Below are 22,310 nucleotides of genomic sequence, written 5' to 3'. Positions count from 1 at the left end.
ACTGTCTTGAAAGACAGGTGTTTAAGATCAATCGTCTGTAAAGGCTCGAATGGGTCACCTTTCATGGCTTCCAGCACTGTAGAAAGGTTCCATACAGGGACTGAGGGAGGCCTGGGAGGATTCAGTCTCTTAGCTCCTCTAAGGAAGACGATGACTAAATCGTTCCTTCCTACTGACTGACCCAGCGTTGTTTTTGAGAACGCTGCTATGGCCGCCACATACACTTTGAGCGTGGAAGGGGTCCTGCCCTTGTCCAACAGCTCTTGTAGGAAGGAGAGAACCTCCGTCACCCCACAGTCTAGGGGCGACACGCCACGAGCTGTGCATCAGCTGGAGAACACTGACCATTTCGAGGAATAGAGACGTCGCATAGACGGAGCTCTAGCCTGCGTGATCGTGTTTAACACTCCGCTTGGGGAGGTCAGCGGGTACCCGTTGATGGCCCAAACATGAAGGGACCACAGCTCTGGGCGCGGATGCCAAAACGAGCCCTTGGCCTGAGAGAGGAGGTCCCTCCTCACTGGCACTGGCCATGGGGCAGTGCTTGCTAGCTGCATCAGAACTGGGAACCAGGGTTGGTTTTTCCAGAACGGCGCTACGAGTAGCACTGAGCATCCTTCTCTGATCCGTTCTATCACCTGAGGCAGGAGAAAGACGGGAGGAAAGGCATAGAGCGGGCGGCGGGGCCATACGTGAGCCAGCGCGTCCCTGCTCTTGGAGAAAAATTCCAGACAGTGAGCGTTTTCTTGAGACGCGAACAGGTCTACTTCCGCTCTGCCGAATTTCTTCCACAGCAGCTGGACTGTCTGTGGGTGTAGAGGCCATTCGCCTGTCGGAACATTGTTTCTGGACAGTCTGTCCGGTCCTACGTTCAGGAGCCCTGGCACATGCGCTGCTCTCGGCGAGAGCAGGTTGCGCTGAGCCCACACCAGGAGGCGTTCTGTCAGCCTGTGCAGGTTTCGGGACCTGAGGCCGCCCTGGCGATTTATGTAGGACACCACTGACATGTTGTCCGAGCGGACCAGGACGTGGTGTCCTCGTATTTAGGGACAAAAACGCGTCAGTGCGTTGTCTACTGCCAACATTTCGAGGCAGTTTATGTGTAGAAGCTTCTCCCGTTCTGACCATTGGCCGAAGAACGGTCTGCCCTTGAGCAGTGCTCCCCATCCCAAGGTGGAGGCGTCCGTAGACACTACCTTCACACTCGAGGAAGTCCCCAGGCTAACACCTGATTGGTACAAGTCGTTTGCTTTCCCAGGTTTCAGAGCTGCGATGCATTTCTGATTGACCTTGAGACGAAGCAGACCGGAAGCCCACGCTCGGCGCGGTACTCGCGCTTTCAGCCAGAACTGTAGCGGGCGCATGCGAAGCAAGCCCAACTGAAGTACTGATGATGCTGAGGCCATGAGACCTAGCATCCTCTGAAATTTCTTGAGCGGGACAGATGCGCCGCAGCGGAAAGAGCTCGCTGCGCGCTGAATGTCTAGTACGCGCTCTGGTGACAGTCGCGCTATCATAGACAGCGAGTCCAGTTCTGTGCCCAGAAAAGATATTATCTGTCTGGGAGACAGAGAACTCTTCGCCCAATTGACCCAGATTCTCGAGGTGATCGAGCAAAATGGTCCTGTGCTCTATGAGCACCGAGTGAGATTGAGCTAGAATCAGCCAATCGTCCAAGTAGTTCAATACTCGCATGCCCTGTAGTCTGAGGGGTGCGAGCGGCTAGAGACAAGCCGAACGGTAGGACTGAGCACTGATATGCCTGGCCCTCGAAGGCGAATCTCAAACGTCGCCTGTGACGTGACGCTATTTGTATTTGAAAATATGCGTCTTTCAGATCTATTGACACAAACCAATCTCCTCGGCGAATGTGCGTGAGGGTTTTTCTGGTCGTGAGCATTCCGAACTGTTGCTTCGCAAGCACTCTGTTCAGTTGCCTTAGATCTAGTATGGGTCTGAGACCCCCGTCTTTTTTCAGTACCAGGAAGTATCTGCTGTATAGCCCTCCTTCACTCTGAGCTTGAGATAAAGGCTCTATGGCCCCTTTGCTCAACAGTTTCAAAATTTCGGCTCGAAGTAGGTGGTGCTACTTCTGTTTTTACCGTAGCTTCGACGCGCGTCACATAGCGGCGAGGGCGTCGGCGAAACTGTAGCGAATAGCCTCTTTCTATAATGTCTAGCACCCACTTCAAAACCCCCGGGTAGCCTTGCCCATGCATCTGCACGAATGGCTAGGGGCTGAATGCGGAGCGCGCTCTGGTCGCTCAGCGACAGAGGGGCTTCGGTGTGCTGTAACATAAGCGTCGCGCTTCGAGGCAGGGGGCGCGCTGATAACAGCGGGCAGATTGCCCGCGCTCGACTCCTTTGCGGTGGTCAACCGAGAGGGGAGGGCTGGGCGAGTCCCGTAGGACCTGTCATGTCTATGTGTGAATGTGGGCGCGGGATAGCGGGCACATTTACAACACTGAGAGCCTTGTCCGCCTGAGCAGAGCGAATGCACGTTGGTTTTGTTTTTACAGAAACCTTGAGATATGCGGAACGTAGTGTTTGTGGGCACTGGGCAGTGGGCACATTTACCACGTTTAATGCGCAATCGACCTGGGTCGATTTCATGTGCGCGAGCCCTGTGTGACGGGCTGTGTTTGTGTGTAGGAATTTCGTCTACATTCATAACACCATCGGCCGTGGCCGGGACACCAGAAAATACACTCTTATGGGATTTATCTGGGTAGCCGTAAAAGCGGCGTTTGTGTGCAGGCAAGCGGGCTATTTCGCCGACTTGTTTACTGCAGAATACACTGGAACAGTCGCATTTACTGGAACTGAACGAGCGAGAAGTTGCCATAGAAACAGAAAGCGTCAACATGCTGGCGTTTGTTTGCAGGCGTGCGTGTATTACAGCAGGCTTGTTCACTGCAATATTGACATTTCCAGTCGTCTGAACTTCAGAGGCGGAAACCATAGAAACAGAGTTTGGGTGCAGGCGAACGGGTTGTACCACGCGCTCGTTGGCTGCAAAATACACATCTGCAGTCGCCTTTTCAGGGAACTGCCAGAGCGAGAATTGACGGCAAAAAGTGTGTTTTGCCGGTAGACCCGGGATTCGATCGCGGGTCTCTCGCGTGAAAATCTGACGATCTACCACTGGACCACAGAGGAAGACACATAGACATTCAGTAGCGCGAGTATTATCAAAGAGCGTCAACATGCTGGCGTTTGTTTGCAGGCGTGCGTGCAAAACAACAGGCTCGCTCACTGCAATATTGACATTTCCAGTCACCTGAACTTAAGAGGGGAATGAGAAATGTGTCAGGAGTGGAGGTCGGCCCGGCCGCAGCGGGGCTAAAAACACCCTTTTCTCCTTTCGCCAGTGACGCACGGGAACCATAGAAACGGTGTTTGGGTGCAGGCGAGCGGGTTGTACAGCGCGCTCGTTGGCTGCAAAATGCACATCTGCAGTCGCCTTTCAGGGAACTGACAGAGCGAAGCATTGGCGGCATAATATATCTGCCGTTAGACCGGGATTCGAACCCCGGTCCCTCGTGCGAAAAACCTAAGATTCCGCCACTGAGCCACAGGGGGGGAACACAAAGGTGTATAGATGCATGAGCATATAAGAGAGCGTCAACATGTTTTCTTCGGCGTTTGCTTGCAAGCGTGCGTGTTACAACAGGCTCGTTTGCTGCAATATTGATATTTCCAGTCGCCTAATCAGGGAACTGAGTTGTCTTTTCGCCGGTGAGTGACGCGTGAATGGGGCGCAAGGGCAGGGTAGCTTTCTTGTAACGTAAAGAAAAACTAACCCCGATCGTCCGCTTCCAGCCTCCCTTGTGAACGGCGCAGTTTGCGCGGCTCGAACAGAGGGAGAGAGAAAGCTAGCCCCGTGACCGTCCGCTCCTGACATCCCCTGTGAACGGCGCGGTTTGCGCGGCTCGAACAGAGGGAGAGCAGGTATCATCCCCCAAGCAGGCAAGGCAAGCGGGCGCACCGGCGAGCTTTGCGGGTTGGGGGGGGCGGAGGAGCAGTCTCGGAGAAGGATGCCAGGTGAGTCCTCAGAGTCACCAGGCAGTAACTGGCTCGCAGTGAGGGCGGTCGCCGTCAGCGAGCGCGAGCGCGAGAGCTGCGTGATCCTCAGGAAAGGGGCGTCTTGAAAAAGACGCCCGGCTCTTTTAGTGCAATGAGAGTGTGTGTCGCGGCGGCGAGCACACACACATACACAAAACACAGTAGCAGAGAAAGGATATAACGCCGGATAGCGCAGCAGGAAGGCGACTGAAGGCGGCGCGGCCAGCGGCTTCAGAGTGTCGACTCGTCCCGCTGAAAGGCTTTTTCAGACGGCGCGGCTTCTCTCCGGATCCAGCGATGCGAGAGCCCTAGACCACGCCCATTCTGGCGGGACGTGACGTATTGGGCGCGAAGCGCCCCCATTGGAGCTGACGTCACGAGTGGGCCTTATCGATAGGCTGCTGCAGTTGCCGCAGGGCAGCCAATAGGCGCACAAGCCGTCTCGCCTGTGTCTGCATGCTGCCGCAATGCGTTTTACATTATTTCAAAATTAAGGATAATTTTTTGGCTTCAGTATCTCGCGGAAAAGAGATTTTCCCCTAGCGTAAGATTTACGCAGTACGAGAGTACCTCTCGTAAGAGAACTGTCCAGAGCTTATCATCATTATTGATATTAATTTTATTTATTGTGATGTTGAATTGATATAGTTTATCGCCCAGTCCTACTTTAAAAGTTAAAAGAGTTAACTGGACCCTAATTTGAAAAATAAACAACCAAACAAACTAAAACTAGCAAAATAAGTGTAAAAGTTCTACGGATCCCATAAGAGGTCATGGTGTATGAAAAAATATAAAATGGGAGGAAAAGTATGTTTGCACAGTTAAAAGTTTATGTTATTCTATTTTTATTAACTATATTCTTAAATGTAATTAATGTATCTGGTTTCTCCAGGCTTCAGTCATTGTCAGGATACTCTTCAAGCTGGCAGCATTATTAAATTATATATCATATTAAAAATCGATAAATATATTTTTTGATATTTATATCGCCCAGCCTTATTTTAAATGCTGCATGAACCAGAAATTGTAAGCGGCTTTTCTTCCATATTGTGACAAATGTTGTGTTCAAGTTGTTGTAATTACCATATTTTTGAGATGACAACGTGTGACGTTCTACTTGTAGCCTACTTGTAGAAATTAAGCATTTCTATTACGGTAATTATGACACGGCGTGAACACACCTTTAAATTCGATTGAAGCAGATTCCAAATGGGAATTATGCCTGGTACACATTGTACGATTTTGGGATGTCCCAGACGTGGCAACTTCTGTGGTTCATGGTTCCTAAACGGTGGTCCTCTGTCATACAGGTGAGAGAGGTTCAAAAACAGCCGTTGTCACGATCTTGCGACCAAAGATAGCGTCAGAAGACAGTGTCAGAAATTTAGCATGATCATCTCACAGTGTGTTTGCTGCTATGACCTACGTTTAATGACTAGTCAAAAAGAATGCAACATGAAATGGTGTATTGATCAACGTGACATGGCGCTAAAACGTAAAACTACTTGCATGAAGCTCCATTTACAAAATTAGCATGCCAGGTTGGCCTCTTTCCCCTAGCCATGACCACATTCATATTCTCCTCTTTCACTTTCTCCTCATTTTCCAGTCCACATAAAAACCACAATTGCCAAAGTGCGATTCATCTTGCGCATGCTGATGATGTGTTATTCTTCTATACCATCTTGCATCGTAGCCTACAATTCAATAGGTGTCATCATCGTACAGTCTACATACATGTCGTACCCAAGTTCTTCCAAGATCTTTGTAGTACAAATGTGATTTGTAATGATCTTTATAGGATTGCCAGAATCGCACAGTCTGTATACAGGCATTAAAGGTTATGATTAAAGAGGTCAAGGTTTTGGAGATCATGAGGTTGAAGGGAAGGAATCTGTCTTGTTTCCCAGAATTACTATTCTTGTTTAAGAACATTTAAACCATCTCGAGCTTCGCCATCGAGCTTCAAAGTCCGGTCTAAATCCAGCTTTCTGTGGTACACATGCTGCTTTTGATTTAGCTTTACCAAAGCGAAACTCTGTCTATGCTATGCATGCACAGGTTTTCGCATGTCTGCGGGACGCCCCTGGCAAGCTTCAGGAGTAAAAGAGATGGTGAACTCTTGTTCAAAACTCAATATTCCTCTGACCTTCCTCACACAAACAAAAGCTGCCATGCAAGAGACAGATTCAACAAACGTACATGGCACACTACACCCTGTACAGCAGCAGCGAAAGCTGCTGACTATACACAAACACACAACCACATCCTGCTTCCCTTCTCTCTTCCTTTTCCTTGTGTCATCCATTCTTTTTTGTCTCTGCATGCAAGATGAAATCTCATTTCTTCCCAGTATTTCTCTCTCTTTCTGTCAGTATTTCTTATTCTCCAGTTACACCTTTCATAAATGGCAGGGTGAAAGGTGCCCACTGAAGGTAATAGCAGGCCTAATCAAATTTCCCCCCACGAGAAGAGAACATGAGAATGTAATAAAGGAAAAGAGGTGGGAACTGGAGCGGATCAACCTGCCCCGTCGTCCATCCACACCAGGACCTTGTCCCCCCATCAGTGATGAAGAAAATGAAAAAAATGCAAGAGAATATTGAAGAAAGCAGAAACTGAATGACAGGTGCGGCATGGTGATGGAAACCGATCCAACACTGGAGTAATGAGAAAGAGAAGAGATGAGAGAGAAGTGAGAAAATGGAACGAGAGAATGACAGGGGGAATTTACTAAAAATTGTCTCTGCCGATAGTGTAATTTACTTGGACGTGCTGCGCTGTTTTAGCGCCTTGTTCACTAAAGAAAATTGTACAAGCGTGATCACAAAACAGTGTGAAATGCAATTTGCACACCATAATGCCCAATTTTGTGAGTCGGTCCGAGTCCTAGGTTAATTTATCATTTTGATATATTAGGCTTTTATGGTAATTTGCTGATTATAACATCTAAAAAACTCAAATGTATTTTTTCACTGCTTTCAGTTTGAAGCATTTCTATTTATTTTTTTGGTATTAAAGGGACCTTTTAATTTTGGATTTTTGACAAAAACAATAGATCCAGCAAGATCAAAAGAGACAGCAATGATATTTATAATGTTGCAATAGATTTCCATTTCAAATAAATGCTTCAAATCTATTCAATGAATTTATGAACAGAATTATGTGACACTGAAGACTGGAAGAAGGGCTGCTGAAAAATTCAGCTTTGTCATCACATAAATTACATTTTAAAATATTTTACAATATTACTGTTTTACTGTATTTCTGACCAAATAAATGCAGCCTTTCTAAGTATGAGACTTCTTTCAAACATTTTTTAAATTAAAGCAACCCCAAAACTTCTGAATGGTAGTGTATGCAATATAATCAAATGAATAATATTATAAATATTTTATATTATTTTATATCAATAAAATTAAAGTAGCAAAAACATTGTTATTGTGAAAATATATGAGCTTTTAATGTCAGAGCGGGCTGTGTATATAAAAACACAAATATCAATCATCATTCATCAATCATTTACCATGATAATTTTTTATGTGTGCATTACAATGAAGACTGAAAAAAACGTAAAGTGTAAGATGTAAAATTGTGTACAAAGTATTGGATCATGTTAATAATGTTTTAACCCATGCATCAAACATGATACATACAGCATTAAAGTGTGCTTGACTACACGGTGCATCTAGATTAATATTCTCATATAGCTCTTCTCCATCATTTGATCTTTGTTTGATTGATTACTGTTGCCATGCTCTTTAGAAAATCTCTTTTAAAAGATAATGACTTAATTTGAATACTCACAGTACAGTATTATAGCCATGCAGAAAGTGTCTGTTTAAACTGCATTGTGGGTGGTTAATGAATGAAACAAAGGTGAAGCAACTGTTTAGTAAATCTGCCCCTATAAAATGTGCTGAAATTTAACAGAGAATAAAACAAGATGTAGATGGAGAGAAAAAGCTGAAGCAATGAGGGAAAGTGAAAAAGGAGCCAGATGAAAGACGGAAATGGATCATACACAGTAAGCTCAGTTGTGCTTCCTTTGTCTTTAAGAAGTGCCTGTGCCAGATGGAGAGATTAGAGCTCTGGACATCCCCAAAGACCTAGATTAAAGCTAACATGCTTTATTTAGCCCTAAACTCTTGGTCTTAGATCAATGCCAGACTGGATTAAACAGAAATTTGTCATGCGACATGACTAGGGGGACTCCCTATTACAAAGGCAGCTGGGTAACTCGGTTAATATTCCATTCAGTTCCTCAATATCAGATTAAGAGAAAGCAAATTTCTGTTTGTCTGTGTGATTTTTACTTTAAAGTTTTTCTGGATTGATTAGACTTTGGCATCAAAGAATTGATTTAGCACAACGTTTAACAGCTACTTGAAATATTGTGAGTTTATATGCAGAAACGTGAACTACATGAAGAAAAATCGTTTTTCGTTTTACAGATAATACATGGACAGTTTGTACAAGCAACACTTTGAAAATTTGATAATCTTACATTAGGAAATAATTTTTTCATCATTTACTCACAATCATGTTGTTCCAAACCCGTCTGACTTTCTTTCTTTTTTTTTTGTGGAACACAAAAGGAGAATTTGCAGAGAATATCTTGGCCGCTATTTTCCATAGAATAAAAGTGAATGATAGAAGCAGCACCCTAAAATTAAAAATAGTCCACATGACTTGTATACTATATTTCAAGTTTATATGTAAAAAAAAGCAGCCAACATATTCTGTTTACATGGATGAAAGAAAGTCAAATGTTTGGAATAACATGATGACATTTAAATTTTTGGGTGAAAGATTACCATAATTATAGGCATGATGCACAATACAACATGAATCCTAAATGTAAGTGATCGGGTTGATGTGCACGTTTGAGTTCCAAACGTCACAAGTTTCAAATCGGAATTGATCTTTGACATACAGAGTTGCGCACAGTTGGCGCATACTAACCATCATCTTACCATTGCTTCTTTTCTTAGTTTTAAAAAGCAGAGTTTATCTATTTTTCCAAATTTGGAGATGACGAGCATATGAAGCTTTGTGCCGCTTATATTTATCAAGAAGTAAAAAACGCCCCATTCCCGCACTCATTTATGACACTATATTCAACAACAACAGCTTGATCCGTGTGTCATATGTCATTATTCTACGTTAATGACACATTCTACGTTATTGCACATGTGCAAAACTTTTCAGTTTTGGTTTTTAATATAATAACGTTTTTGCATCTCCTATCGAACGGATTAGAAAAAAATTAAATAATGTATTCCGATTGTGCTACTAGTAATTCAAAACTTATTTTTAGGGTCCGCAGCTAGTGTTGTGTTAGCTCGTGGCACAGATGGTCAAAATCTAGGCTAAGCAGCAAAATTTTAAAGAATTTTGTTTTTAAATGAAGGGAAATCTTAAGGGACCCTGGATTCCCACAAATGTAATCTTAAAGACAGGCATAATTACGGCTTCTCAAACCAATAAAGTGCACCGGTAATGGGTCATTAATGTTTTAGTATGCTGTTTACACTAATGCTTAGTAGTCTGAGTACTAGGCATGCTGCGATAGTCTGTGTTAGCGGTGTTACACAGTGTTCAGCCGCACATCGATTGCATCACAGCGCCCCACCACCGTCATTTAGATTTTTTTATAGAAATAAAAAATCCTTTATTTCAGTTAGAGAACAGACGCTACAATTAAAAACTGAATGCGTGTGCTCAATTCATCGTGAGCCGAACGAGAGTAGCAGGACTGATCAGCAGCAGGAGTCAGATTTAATTTATCATGACGAGAGTGAGGCGAGCTGACTGACAAGACGATGGCAGAAGATTTGCTTTCAAAGCCAAATGTAAAAGCGCCTAGTCTACTTGGCAATATTTTGGATTTAAACTCAATGCTAATACAGGGTGTCTACAGATATAAACATATTCCCTTTTAGCTGGGCATATGTCATTTTCATTATGGGCTATAGATTTAAGGCCAAGAAACCACGAAAAAGAAATACCATTTTAAAACTCCATTGGCTATGTCCAGGTGAGTATGTGTGTTATTATCAGACACCGTCTGATAACACCGCAGAGACACCGCTAATGAGATACACAACTATTGTCGTTGTTAAAACAGAACAAAAACAGTCAGTATTGTGTCTAAGTAATTTAATATTAATTATACTTGTTTAATGAACTAAAATCAATGTAACATTTGCAATCGTTAGAATTAGGGATGCACGATATATCGACCACATATCGTTATCGGCCGATAAATGGTAATTTTTGATGTTATCGTTATTGATCCGATAAGAAAATAAGGCCGATATATCAAAGCCGATAGATAATAGATTATATACTTCAGTTGAGAGATGCGCGCTGTTCGCCATGATGGTTTTGAATGATTGGAATCACTTCGAAAACGAAGATTTAAGTGCAACATGTGCAGCACAAACCTGTCATATAGGCTTTATAACATTATAATAAGAACACGCCTGTAAAATAATGTTGTGAATTCGTGTTTGCCAGTGTTTCAGCGCGACGAGCGCATTGTGGCGGAAAGAGCGCTTATGGAGTTAAGCCTTCATGACAAACACAGCCAAGTTCGCTTGAGCATTCACAGCATTTTGTGCCATTGTAAGTTGTAATATGTTAATTATGTGTGTATATGTCTGATTAATCTAATATAGGATCCGTTTGGTTGAGTTAATGAACGATGTTTAGTTGCCGTGTTTCAGCGCGTTGTTGTGGGAATAGCGCATCCAGAACAGGGATTACACGTTCTGACCAGCACAGTTAAGTTCGCTTGTGCATTCATGTCATTTTGTGCAGATATATGATAAGTCGTTATATTTAGTTTATGTAACATAAATATCTGATTAATCTCACATAGGGTGCGTTTCGGTGATTTAAACAAACCTGCTAGAAAAGTTATTCAGTTTCCAGTTCCAGGTGCTCGTTCTCTTCAGCTTCATCGCGCGCATGATCAAACGGCAATACAAAACATTAAAAGATATGATTGGGACTGTCATATTATTATAATTGTATACACTATTGTAATAAAAAGTTGTACATTCTTTGGTTTGGTTGCATTCTTCAGCAACCGTTGAGTTGATTAACCTTCTGGCAAAGCGATTCAGTTTAATGTTCGTTGCTTCAGTGCGCACAGCTCAAACCGCAATGATGTCATCTGAAACAGTAAGCCTAATATTAAAGATGTTTACTATTACTGTAATAGTAAAAAAAAAATATTCTATTTTCAAAAAAATTTATGCATTATTAATAACTAGCATTTTTTTGTTCTCGTATTATTTTCATCAACAATGGTTTGATTAAAATAATTTCCTTATTGTCCGTGCAGAGGCGATTCCATTGTATTTATCCATGGCACATGCATTTTGTTTCTTTATATGCAGCCCAATGTTATCCAATGACTTGTTTGCATTATTTCGTTTTTTTTTTTATTTGTTAGGCAATACTTTTTATTTTAAATTTTATTTTTATTTATTTTACTCCTAAAAACTGAAGTTTGAAGTCTGAACTTAAAAATAAAATGTGGCACTGGCATATCATTCATTCTCCAAGTGAAATAATGTACCAATTTTTCAGGGGTGAATGTCTGTCTACATTTGTAAAATGATACATTTATGGTAGAAACAAATGTTGTTTTGTTTGTCTAGTGTATTGCCTTATCTACAACACATGAGTGTAATACGGTAAAGGCAGTACAGGAGACTGATTTGGATTTCTCTTCAGTAAAATTAAAGTGTAAATATATCAGGCGAAAAATGTGTATATACATCGGTATCGCCATCGGACAAAATTAGTTTGAAAATATCGGCATATCGAATATCGGCCAAAATCCAATATCGTGCATCCCTAGTTAGAATATTCGACAAAATAGCTCCCTTGTCATGTTGTTACTTAACTATAATATATGTTATAAATAAATAAAAACTCAACATTTAGAATTTTTACCTCAGTACATTTCTTCTGTGAGTTTCTATATGAGTGCTGCTACGCGCAGCGCAAGCCTCAACAGCGTTACCAGAAATCAAGTATCAATCACTGTTTATGTAATAAAATCAGAATCATTCTCGCGTTTCAATGCGTCATTGGTTATTCGGCGGACATTGGGTCCGTCAGACTGGAGACATTTTAGCAGTAATGTGACCAAAAATATTTAATTAACTATAAAATATAAAAATAAGACTCATCGAATCTGAATTTAAGACATTTTAATACTTTAAGGCCTTTTATTAGGAAAACTTCATTTAAGACTTTTTAAGAACCCGCGGCCACCCTGTAATAGGGAACCTGCAAACATTAATGAGGCAATCTGTAAACTTTGCATGATGAAGGTGGCAGCATCCGGAGGTAACACTTCTAATTTACACACACACACACTTTCAAGCGCACCACAAGAATGAGCCTGTCGTGCCTATTCGTTTTCTTATTAAAGCCGTCTTATATGTTTTGTTAATAAAAGTTCCATGTTTAATATAAGCGAGTTTGTCATTGTACTATTTTGTTGTTGTGTTTTTCATTAAGAATAATAATGAACCCACCTTTCAAACAATTGCCGCTAATTCGACCGCACGGGCATTCATAAGCGATTTAAAAGCGAGGTGGAAAAGAGGGGAAAAACCTTTACTTCAGTTTGAACAATAAACATTTTGTACGTTTAAAACTATTCAGTTTTGGTGAAATTAGCCAAAAAAGAAAAAGAAAAACTTTAATTTATGATACAGACAAGGTGCGTACTGCGTTGCAAAAGGTCTGTTTACTAGGGCAGTTTATTTCTGCAATGCCAATCTGAGCTTCATGATAATGCTGGGCTTAATCTTTCAAGTTTACAGACTTCCACCAAACTGCTTTTAATGCGGAAAATTACACCTGTCAGTACAGAGCACAGTTCATTAACACTATTTCCAGATCTGTGGAGAAATGCGATTAAGAGCATGATGACACAAAGACTGCAAATCCACACTTAATTACGACCAGTGTGTTTTTTACTTCTGCATCCATCAACACGGTTTTCCTATTTTCCAGATTAATTTAAACATGCAAATAAGATTCGTAAATGGACGACTTAACTTTTGGACGAAGACCCCCTTGGATCACTGATTCAATATTCTAATAGGAAGGGAAAAGGGAGATGCATTGTTAACTATTTCCTATCTGCCAAGATTAATATATATAAGCAGGCATAGAATAAAAGCAGAACAGCTATTATTCAAGTAAAAAGCAATTGATACTAACTCCCTCAGAAAGATGTGATGATTAAAGCTAAAGAGTATTACTTTTTTATGTTACAATACCTATTTGAAAACAGCATTTTTTTTTGCATTTTCGCTTGGTCAAACTACCAGAATGGAAATGAAGCACTTCAGCTTTAATTATCCACTGGATATATTTTCGTTCCGCTTTTAACTACTTCAAAGTAAAGTATGTTCCAAAGCACACTCTTAAGTCCATCACATGGCATTAAATTCCTTCCTTTAATATCTCTGTTGATGTCCAGTTATCCTAATCCCAATATTACTATTTGATGAGTTGAGGGAAATCGTTATTTAAACACATTAAACATGTACAGTGACCCCAAAAAGGATTTGGACGCTTTTGAAAACTTTAAATCACACTTAAAGATGTAAAACATCCAACACGCAAAACCTTAAACCAAAAGACATCTGCAAACAAATGCTGCAAGAGCTTTTCTCAGAACTAACTTCACTTTTCAATCAAGCCCCAGGTCATTTTGGAGGATGTGTGAAGTCCGTTAAAATAAAGGCCATTATTCTGCTATGTAATGCAAAGATCACCTGTGTTTCACCAATATTGGACACTTTTAAGTCCCAGTAGTTGATTTGTATTATTTATTTTTTACTTAATTTTTTTTTACAGTCTGAGACAGATTTTCTAAAAAAATATTTTTTTAAATCATCATAAAATTATAAATTATTAACGAAGATGAACAAAAAAAAACAAAAACTGTGGCAGCCCTTCAGTTTTGGTCTAATATTTTTTTCTCTCCAAAAGTTAGCTTACTTGTTTGCCAACGAGATAACATCAGTGAAGAGTTTGAGATGAAACCAATTAAAGAGTTTCAAGACTCTTTTTGACTTTTTTTTATAGATTTTTTAAAAAGTCCACAGGACCAAAAGTTACCGTAATTGGAATATAACCACCTCATATTCTCTGTCTGCAGTGAAATAATAAACAAATAAAGAGTTCAGCTGCAAAAGCCTCTAAGTGCCATCTGAAATTTTCTTCTAGAATGATCATTTTTATCAAGCTTGTATATTTAAGTTCAGTAATTTCACTTAAATGGCAATGAAAATGACCTATTAGTTGTCATTTAAGTGAAATTACTGAACTTAAATATTAAGATCAAATAATAAGTTTTAAAAAACGCCTCTAATGAGTGTACATGCTAATGGACGAACCTGAGACCAACAAGGCAACATCAACATACAAAGCACTCATACAGAATGCTGGTCTATACTATATAGCACACCGCAGTAAGTAAATTACAAGAGCTCGCACTTGGGCAAGTTAACTGACCTCTGTCCATAGCTGGACTCCTTACGGCGACAATGCAGGGTCACAATCCTGTGACCTTCAGTTCTGACATCTTGACTAACCATCCAGAGCGTGGGGTTACTGGGCCGGGCGCCAAGGAACGCCACTCCGTCTTTTAACTTCACCCTGCAGTGTAGAGAAAGACAAAAAGAGAGACAAACATCAATGAACAATGAAAAAAAGCCTGTATTATTCAGAAAGCTGTTTCTTTAAGCAGTTTTGACATCACTAATTGGTTGAATCATGCATAATCTTAATGTACATAAGGGCCAATGCAAAAAAAACTAAAAAAACATGTGGAAACATCTATGCAGTTATTACACAACACTTTTCATTGCCATAGAATTCATTCATGGCAGCAGATTAACACAATAACACAGTACTTGTACAGATCGTTCTCCACAGGACCTATCGCTCTCTGTCATCAATTCCAGCATTATACTAAATAAGAGATTTATACAGAGTCCTGCAACTAAGTGCTTTAGTCCCTCTATGGCTTACACTTGACTTACTGGAGAACAATCCACGTTTGTATTGAGCATTTAACGAGACGTCTGATTAAAACTATCATAATAAGCTTTCATTTTTGTCAGCTCAAGAGCTCTCTTAGGGCGTTTTTCCACTGGGTTCGTTTGCTGCGGTCCGAACCCGAGTGCGCTAGTTCCCGGCGCCCCCCGCAGCGTTGGTCTGGTTTCACACTCAATTAGTTGTATCGAACCCAGGTGCGTTTGCAGTGATCTTACGTCATCGCAAACGCACACGGAAAACGCATGGAGAATACAACTCGACTGAGCATAGCTGTAATTTGTCTGTTTTTTTGGTGCTATTATGCACAACATAGTGAGAGACAACTACGTTTATGTTCATTACATGGTGTAATTCAGCACATATCCAGGGGACGCCGTGTTTCTGCTGCTCGCAGAAGATTTTTCACTGATGCGACAGTGATACGCATGCGCGGGATACTATACTTCCTGAACAAGCACGCACCCGAGTCCGTGTTGCTTGCACATTAACGTGAACCGCGCCACGGTTCGAGAGCAACCGAGCTCAGACCACCTCCTCCAGGTAGTCTCGGGTTCGGTACTCTAGTGCGCACCCGGGTCCGATGACAGCGTTCACATTAGCGATTTTTCAGGCGAACCGTGCCCCGGTCCGCACTAAACTGCCAGTGTGAAAGCGCCCTGAGGGTGCTTTCACACTTGGTTCGATTGCCTGTTCCGAACCCGAGTTCGATTGCTCCCCCCTCCCCCTGCCCCCGATGGACTGTGTTCACATTATATTATTTGTATCCGAAACGCGGTACGCTTACGTCATCAAGCTGCAGCTGGCGCGTACTCGTGTTGCTTGGTAACCGCTATGAAAAGGCGTCAAAATGGATAGAATTGCTCGCTTCATATTTGTTCTTCTTTTTTTGAACCTTTGGTTTTGTTTTCAAAGAAAAGATACAGAAACACACTTGCGTCTGTCTGCCGCAAAAGTATTAAAACCGTTCCAAAGACAGCGGGATGTCCGCCCGCCTGCCGAAGACAATTTTTGTGGAGGCAAGCAGAAATCATCTCTCTGCTTGCAGTGCGTCAATCCCGCTTTTCGTCAAGGTAAGTGTATATAGACCCTTTTACAGTTGTTAAACACACACGCACGCACCAGATTATACGTCATCAATAGCGGTTCACTTCCGCGATTTGGTACGATTGCATTCATATCAGCAGCGAACCGTACCCGAGTTCACATGAACCGTCCGTACCCCAGACCACCTTTTTAAGCGGACTCGAGTACGGTTCGCGGGTGCGCACCCGAGTTCGGAAAACAGCGTTCACATCATCCAAACGAACTGAACTCTGACGTCATTCGAACCCGGGTGCGCACCAAAAGTGCTAGTGTGAAAGCACCCTTAGTTAAGTAAAGTCTGTAGCAGGTTTTGTACCCAACACTTGAGTTCTGGATAATCTTCTCAGATCTATACAGGGCTAATATAAACAGGGCCTGCTTTAAACACTTCAGAAACATTACTTCAATGAGGGATTTTCAAGCCAGAAGATTCAGTTTTCACATCAGATAGTAAAATGACTCTCTAATACTTTATATCTCAAACAGTCAGTCAGTCTACATAAAATCCACAAATCTGTTTCAAACGGCATTTTACGTGGGTCACGAGTCACGACAGATAAACGACTTGTGATTTAGCTATATTTCTTGTGGACAGCCGTTTTTCAATGATGCCTGCTATTGTTTGCGCTCAAATGGAAGCAAGCAAAAACTCGAAGCATCTCTGAATGAGATGAGTAATAAAACTTAATGGCTTTTATTTAGCCATGAAATGTGTTATTTCTACATAAAATTGGTTAATAACAGATGTTCTAAAATGAACTACATATTAGATACAGATTTAATTTTTTTTACTATATGTTCATCTCATTGTTCTTTAACCATATTAAAAGTAATTGCCATTTGATTAATTGTAAATAAAATAACTTCTGAATGATTTTTAATTAAAATCATTATACTTAAAATAAATATTGACATACAGATAAAACAATAATTATTTTCATGCAATGGCCGCTACCAATAACAGCCATCAGATTTTCAGCATCATCACTGCAGTCTTCAGTGTCACATGATCCTTCAGATATTATTAAAACATGCTGATTTGCTGCTCAAGAAACATTTCCTATTATTATCGATGTTGAAAACAGTTGTGCTGCTTAATATTTTAATTAAATATAAGTTTAAAAGAACGGCATTTATTTAAAATAGAAATATTTAGTAAAATTATAAATATTTTTCCTTTTCTTTTTTTGTGCCGTCCGTGCTGCTAGTGTGCCCCACCTCTTTTCCCCCAGTGAACATTCACAATGGAAACTCGTGATTACCATTTACCACGTACAAGGGGTCTCTATAGCGACTAGTAGGACACAATAATCCAGTACTGTGCACACACCCAGAAAAAAAAAAAAAATACAAAGGAATAATAGTCTAACTGAAAGAGGTACTGGAGAGAAAGGAGTAGAATTTAGGCCAATTCACCCAGACACACTAGCGTGTCATTGGTAATGAAAAAGCAGAGTGGATGTGAGCTTGAATAGATTCCATTCTCCCCGCGCTCTGAACCGCTCAAGGCCAGCAGAGGTAGAGAGCAACAGAGGTACAGGCCGACCATAAGCCGGTAATAGGATGACAAATGGCCGGCAAACAGCCAATCAAAAGGCTCGGTCGGGGGTGGGACCACATTAGCATGTGACAGGGAGCCATAATTGACCCAGGGGAGATAACAGATGGAGAGGGACCCAAAATGAGAGAGGTCTAGCTTGGCCACATATCCCTCATTACTAGCCTCCTCTGATCCTTGTAGACCGGTCCTACAATTCATAATTGGTTTCACCACTGGATGTCAATGCGCGTTTGTTCAAGCACACAGTGCTTCATTAAATTTGTTAGAGCTGGTCTGTGAACAGATGTGGTCAGACGGAGAATAATGAGCTGAGTGATGGCAGAGCAGGTATGAGGACAGGAAATATCAACAAATATATCACTATGGTTTGCTATTGTTTATCTTTACTCTCCAGTCTCGAAGGACTAGGGCAAAGGACAACTGCCACTAAATCTGCAGTTGGTGTCTGACCAACATGGTGGATATTTAAATGGTGGCAGATTGTAGTGTCACAGTACATCAACTCATTACAAGAACGTATTCCTCGCAGAAGCATAATTCCCCCTGTGGCTGAACCCAAGTTTGCAGCTGATGCTCTTTGCAAACTCTATGACTCTGCCGCTCACATATTATCAGAGTACAACAACAGACAGAAAAAGACAAGTCACCCATAATAAAATAACTTTTACTTTGTATGCGGACTGCGGACTGTAAAGCACTAGCCTATTTTATTATTTCTATATTTTTTTCAATCACTTTTTATTATTACATGTCATATTTTATTAACTCTTTCCCCGCCTGCATTTAAAAAACCGCCAGAGTTTTGGGTAATTTTCACACAAATGTTATGGACCCCAAAATATTTTGTTGTATGAATATCTGAAGTAGCAATATATCAAAAGAAAGAACAGACCGTCCGCTTAAAAAAAAACAAAAAAAACATTTTAGTCAGCTACATGCATTCTTTTTTTTTTTATCAACACTTGAATATGGGAAGTTTCATAAAAAAAGCAACATTTTGAACATAAATTGCACTTTTGTAAAAGACTACATCCAGATCGGATTCAGAACGATGAGCAAAACATAGATGGTGTAGATTGAGTTCATCAACACCCCCAAAGCTTGCACAGTCTTGCACACTTCCTGGGTCAACACTTCACTTTAACATTAGGCCGTTTTGATTTACATGCTGTATTTTGTTGATGATCGCATTATTTTTCATATATGCATCTGCTTACATAAGAGATCGCTCCTTTCTGCTTCTACTTTTCCTGTGTTTGATCTAGAGATACTGTACTTGTTCAGAAGATGCGTAATAGCGCCACCTACCATATAAAAGTGATAGCACGTAAAGCCGTAAAAACTCGTCAATGGCAGGGAAGCGTTTTCTCATTAAAGTTGAGATGACTTATCAATGGAGGGGAAAGATTTAATAATGTAAAATACCGGTAAATAAAACAAATTCTAAACACTATAAACATAAATATTTGAGTTCCCCTCACTCCACAAAAATCCTTCACAGAACAAGAATGAAACATGCTAATCTAAAATAAACTAATTATTGTGTCATTCATTATAAATATGTAGTTCAGTCATGAAACTCTAGAAGGCGCAGGCTTTATTCATTACCATGCTAAAACTATTTTGAGAGTTGTCAAGATTGAAATAACATTATTATATTAATAACACCAAGCTTAAATTAATTGAAATTGAAATGTGTGGGAATAGCTAGCACAAGCTGTGTTAAAGTTAAATGTAAGGAGAGATAAAAACTAAAACCCACAAGACAAAACATCTCTGTACAAATGCACAGACCAGTAATGTTTAATTCATCAACCAGTGACTTGAAACTTCTGTGCATTCACAATAACTGGGCTGCGCACCGACTGGGTGTACGGACGTCCGCGGACCCTCCTGATGATGAAAATGATATGGCCGAAGTGTACTTTGGACTTTAGAGCAATGACACTGACTGACATCATTTCATCTGACCGCAGATTGTTGTTGTTTTTGACTACACACTCCGTGGAGCCACTCAAAACAAACTTGCGACTCCCTATTGGGACGCCAGCGAATGACACACACTGATACAGAGAATAACTCCCTTTGGAGTGGACTTTGTAACTTTGCATACCTTTTTCATGCACAAACAGCAACATTACACAATAAAGAAAGCTGAAAAAGTAAAGCATAACAGGTCCTCTTAAAAACTCCATCACAGTAATAAAGTTCATGTTTTTTGGCATTTTCACTAATCCTGGTTATTTGCACAGTTTGTTCCATTCAGAAGATGTGTGTCCTTTTCAGGTGTAAATACCCTGAGAAAGGTTCAAGAGCCCATCAGCGCTTACACACGCAGTGGAAATGGTCATTCAAAGAGAGTGAATATCACTGCTGTGAAAGCATGCGGGTGAAACATCTGATCACTGTGAGAGGTTTGTGTTTCTCAGTGGGAACTCAACTAATTGGAAAGTAATGGCACCCCTCCTCGGAAGCTTTCTTTCACAGAATTATTAATGTTTCAACTATTTCTGCTCCTCTCTCTCTCTTTCTCACACACACACACACTGGTGGATTCCTCCATACATAATGATGAGATAAGTGAGATGGGAAGTTGCTCCCCAGGTAGCAGTATGAGAAAATAAAAACACCAGCATAAAATTCAATAAGTCTTGTGTCTGAGTGCTCCTGGGAGTCCCTCTCTGGCGGCCCCCTGCCTGACTCTCGCTACACACACATACACTTCTCTTGTCTGTCATCAATTTAGTTGCAAAACACACATACACAGTCAGTGCAGATTGTAAAAGGCCAATTGAACTACTGGCCAACATCAACTGAAACAAACATCCTCAGTGGTCCCTAAATCCATTTGTTGAGACACATATAGGCCTACCTAAATCCAATCATTGGTTAACTTTTACCTATACTAGACATCTAATAAAACTATAAAAAAATAAAATACTCCTGCAAGGCATTTTAGTGTTTTATTTTGTCATTTTATGTCACTACTTAAATAATATAACTTGCCAAAGGAATATAACTGTTCTACACATCTTAGATCCGTTTGGATATAATACTGAAATTCTTTATCAGCAGAATGTTTCATTACCCTGGAAATATTATACTTGAAATGAATGCACTACATCAAGTGCAAACTGAATGTAATGTTTTCGGACACTTAGGCTAATTGAATGTTGTTTACAATTAAAATGAAAAAGTATAATAGTTTACATTTGTTTTAAATGCAATTAGTTGGGCTTAAAGGGATAGTTCACTTAAAAATGAAAATTCTGTCATAATTTGCTCACCCTCGTGTCGTTCCAAACCTGTATGAGTTTCTTTTTTCTGTTGAAAACAAAAGAAGATATTTTGAAGAATGTTGGTAACCAGACAGTTGATAGCCATTGACTTCCATAGCATTTTCTTTTCCTTACTATGGAAGTCAATGGCTACCGTCAACTGGTTGGTTATCAACATTCTTCGAAATATCTTCTTTTGTGTCCAACAGAAGAAAGAAATTCATACAGGTTTGGAACAAGGGTGAGTAAATGATGACAGAATTTTCATTTTTGGAATTTGAAATTCAACTATCCCTTTCCGAGTGTTTTTGACCCACTTAAGAAGGACATTGACGTGATTTGATCATTCATTTGTATTGTGTACAGGCGAATGTACCGACAAGCATTAATGGTATAAAAAAAACATTTACGTCATGTAATTAAATGTGTTTGTAATTAGACATTGATGAAACTGTAACTTAGTACTTTTAAAATATAGGCTATAGTCCATTAACTTTAATGCAACATGTATATTTAACATGTACTGTATATTATTAAATAACACAGTTAAAATTGTAATCAAGCACTTTATATGCGTTGTTGGTATACTTTTATAAAGCATGACAAAGGTTAAATAAAACATTATTATTTATTATATATTATAATATTCAGGGTTTGAAATGAACACCTCCCAAATGCAGGTAAATATCAACCGTGGCGGGTAACACTGTCAAATCACTAGCCAATTTGGCGGGTTACTTATTAACTTACTAATTTTGCTGGGGAAGTTTGTGTAAGCCAAACTGTTTCGATTTAGCGTAAATATTCAACTCGTGAGTCATCGTTATATATAAAATACAAAGTATTTAGCTTAGGCTACTTGAACAAGCATGTCACTATGCAACAAATAACAGCGCGCTTGTTCATTTGCATTTAAGCAATAGCAAAGATTAAAAAGCATTTGGTTAACAGAAAAGAGATTGTTATTTGCCAGCATCCTACATGTTTTTGATGTTCTTTGTACTGTATTGATCTGTCCAACTAAAATACATTTTTGGTGATGAGGATGAAAGAGGAAGGAAGATGAGCAAGAAATGAATGTATATGTATATATATATGGTTTTGATCCACTTCAAATGTTGACTGTATAAGCTGTGACGTAGTTAATCTGGTTTATTTATTTTCTTTTTCTGGCTAGTAAAAGTTCTGAATGGCCGGTAACTTAAAAATGTTGTAGGCTA

At 40.4% G+C, this 22,310-nt stretch overlaps 1 protein-coding gene across 2 annotated transcripts in view; it reads right to left on the bottom strand.

Annotated features, from left to right (window-relative positions):
- LOC309512702 (transmembrane protein 132C) overlaps nucleotides 1-22,310 on the bottom strand; it is a 328,786-nt gene that overhangs the window by 124,387 nt on the left and 182,089 nt on the right. For both annotated transcript variants that reach the window (XM_082188408.1, XM_082188409.1), the window contains exon 3: nucleotides 14,623-14,766. In XM_082188408.1, the coding sequence (XP_082044534.1) occupies nucleotides 14,623-14,766 (144 nt within the window). The remainder of the gene's footprint in view (nucleotides 1-14,622; nucleotides 14,767-22,310) is intronic.

The sequence above is a fragment of the Leuciscus leuciscus genome, assembly GCF_965113295.1.
Source record: "Leuciscus leuciscus genome assembly, chromosome: 13".
Classification (NCBI taxonomy): domain Eukaryota; kingdom Metazoa; phylum Chordata; class Actinopteri; order Cypriniformes; family Leuciscidae; genus Leuciscus; species Leuciscus leuciscus.
This window is presented reverse-complemented; position numbering and strand designations above follow the sequence as displayed.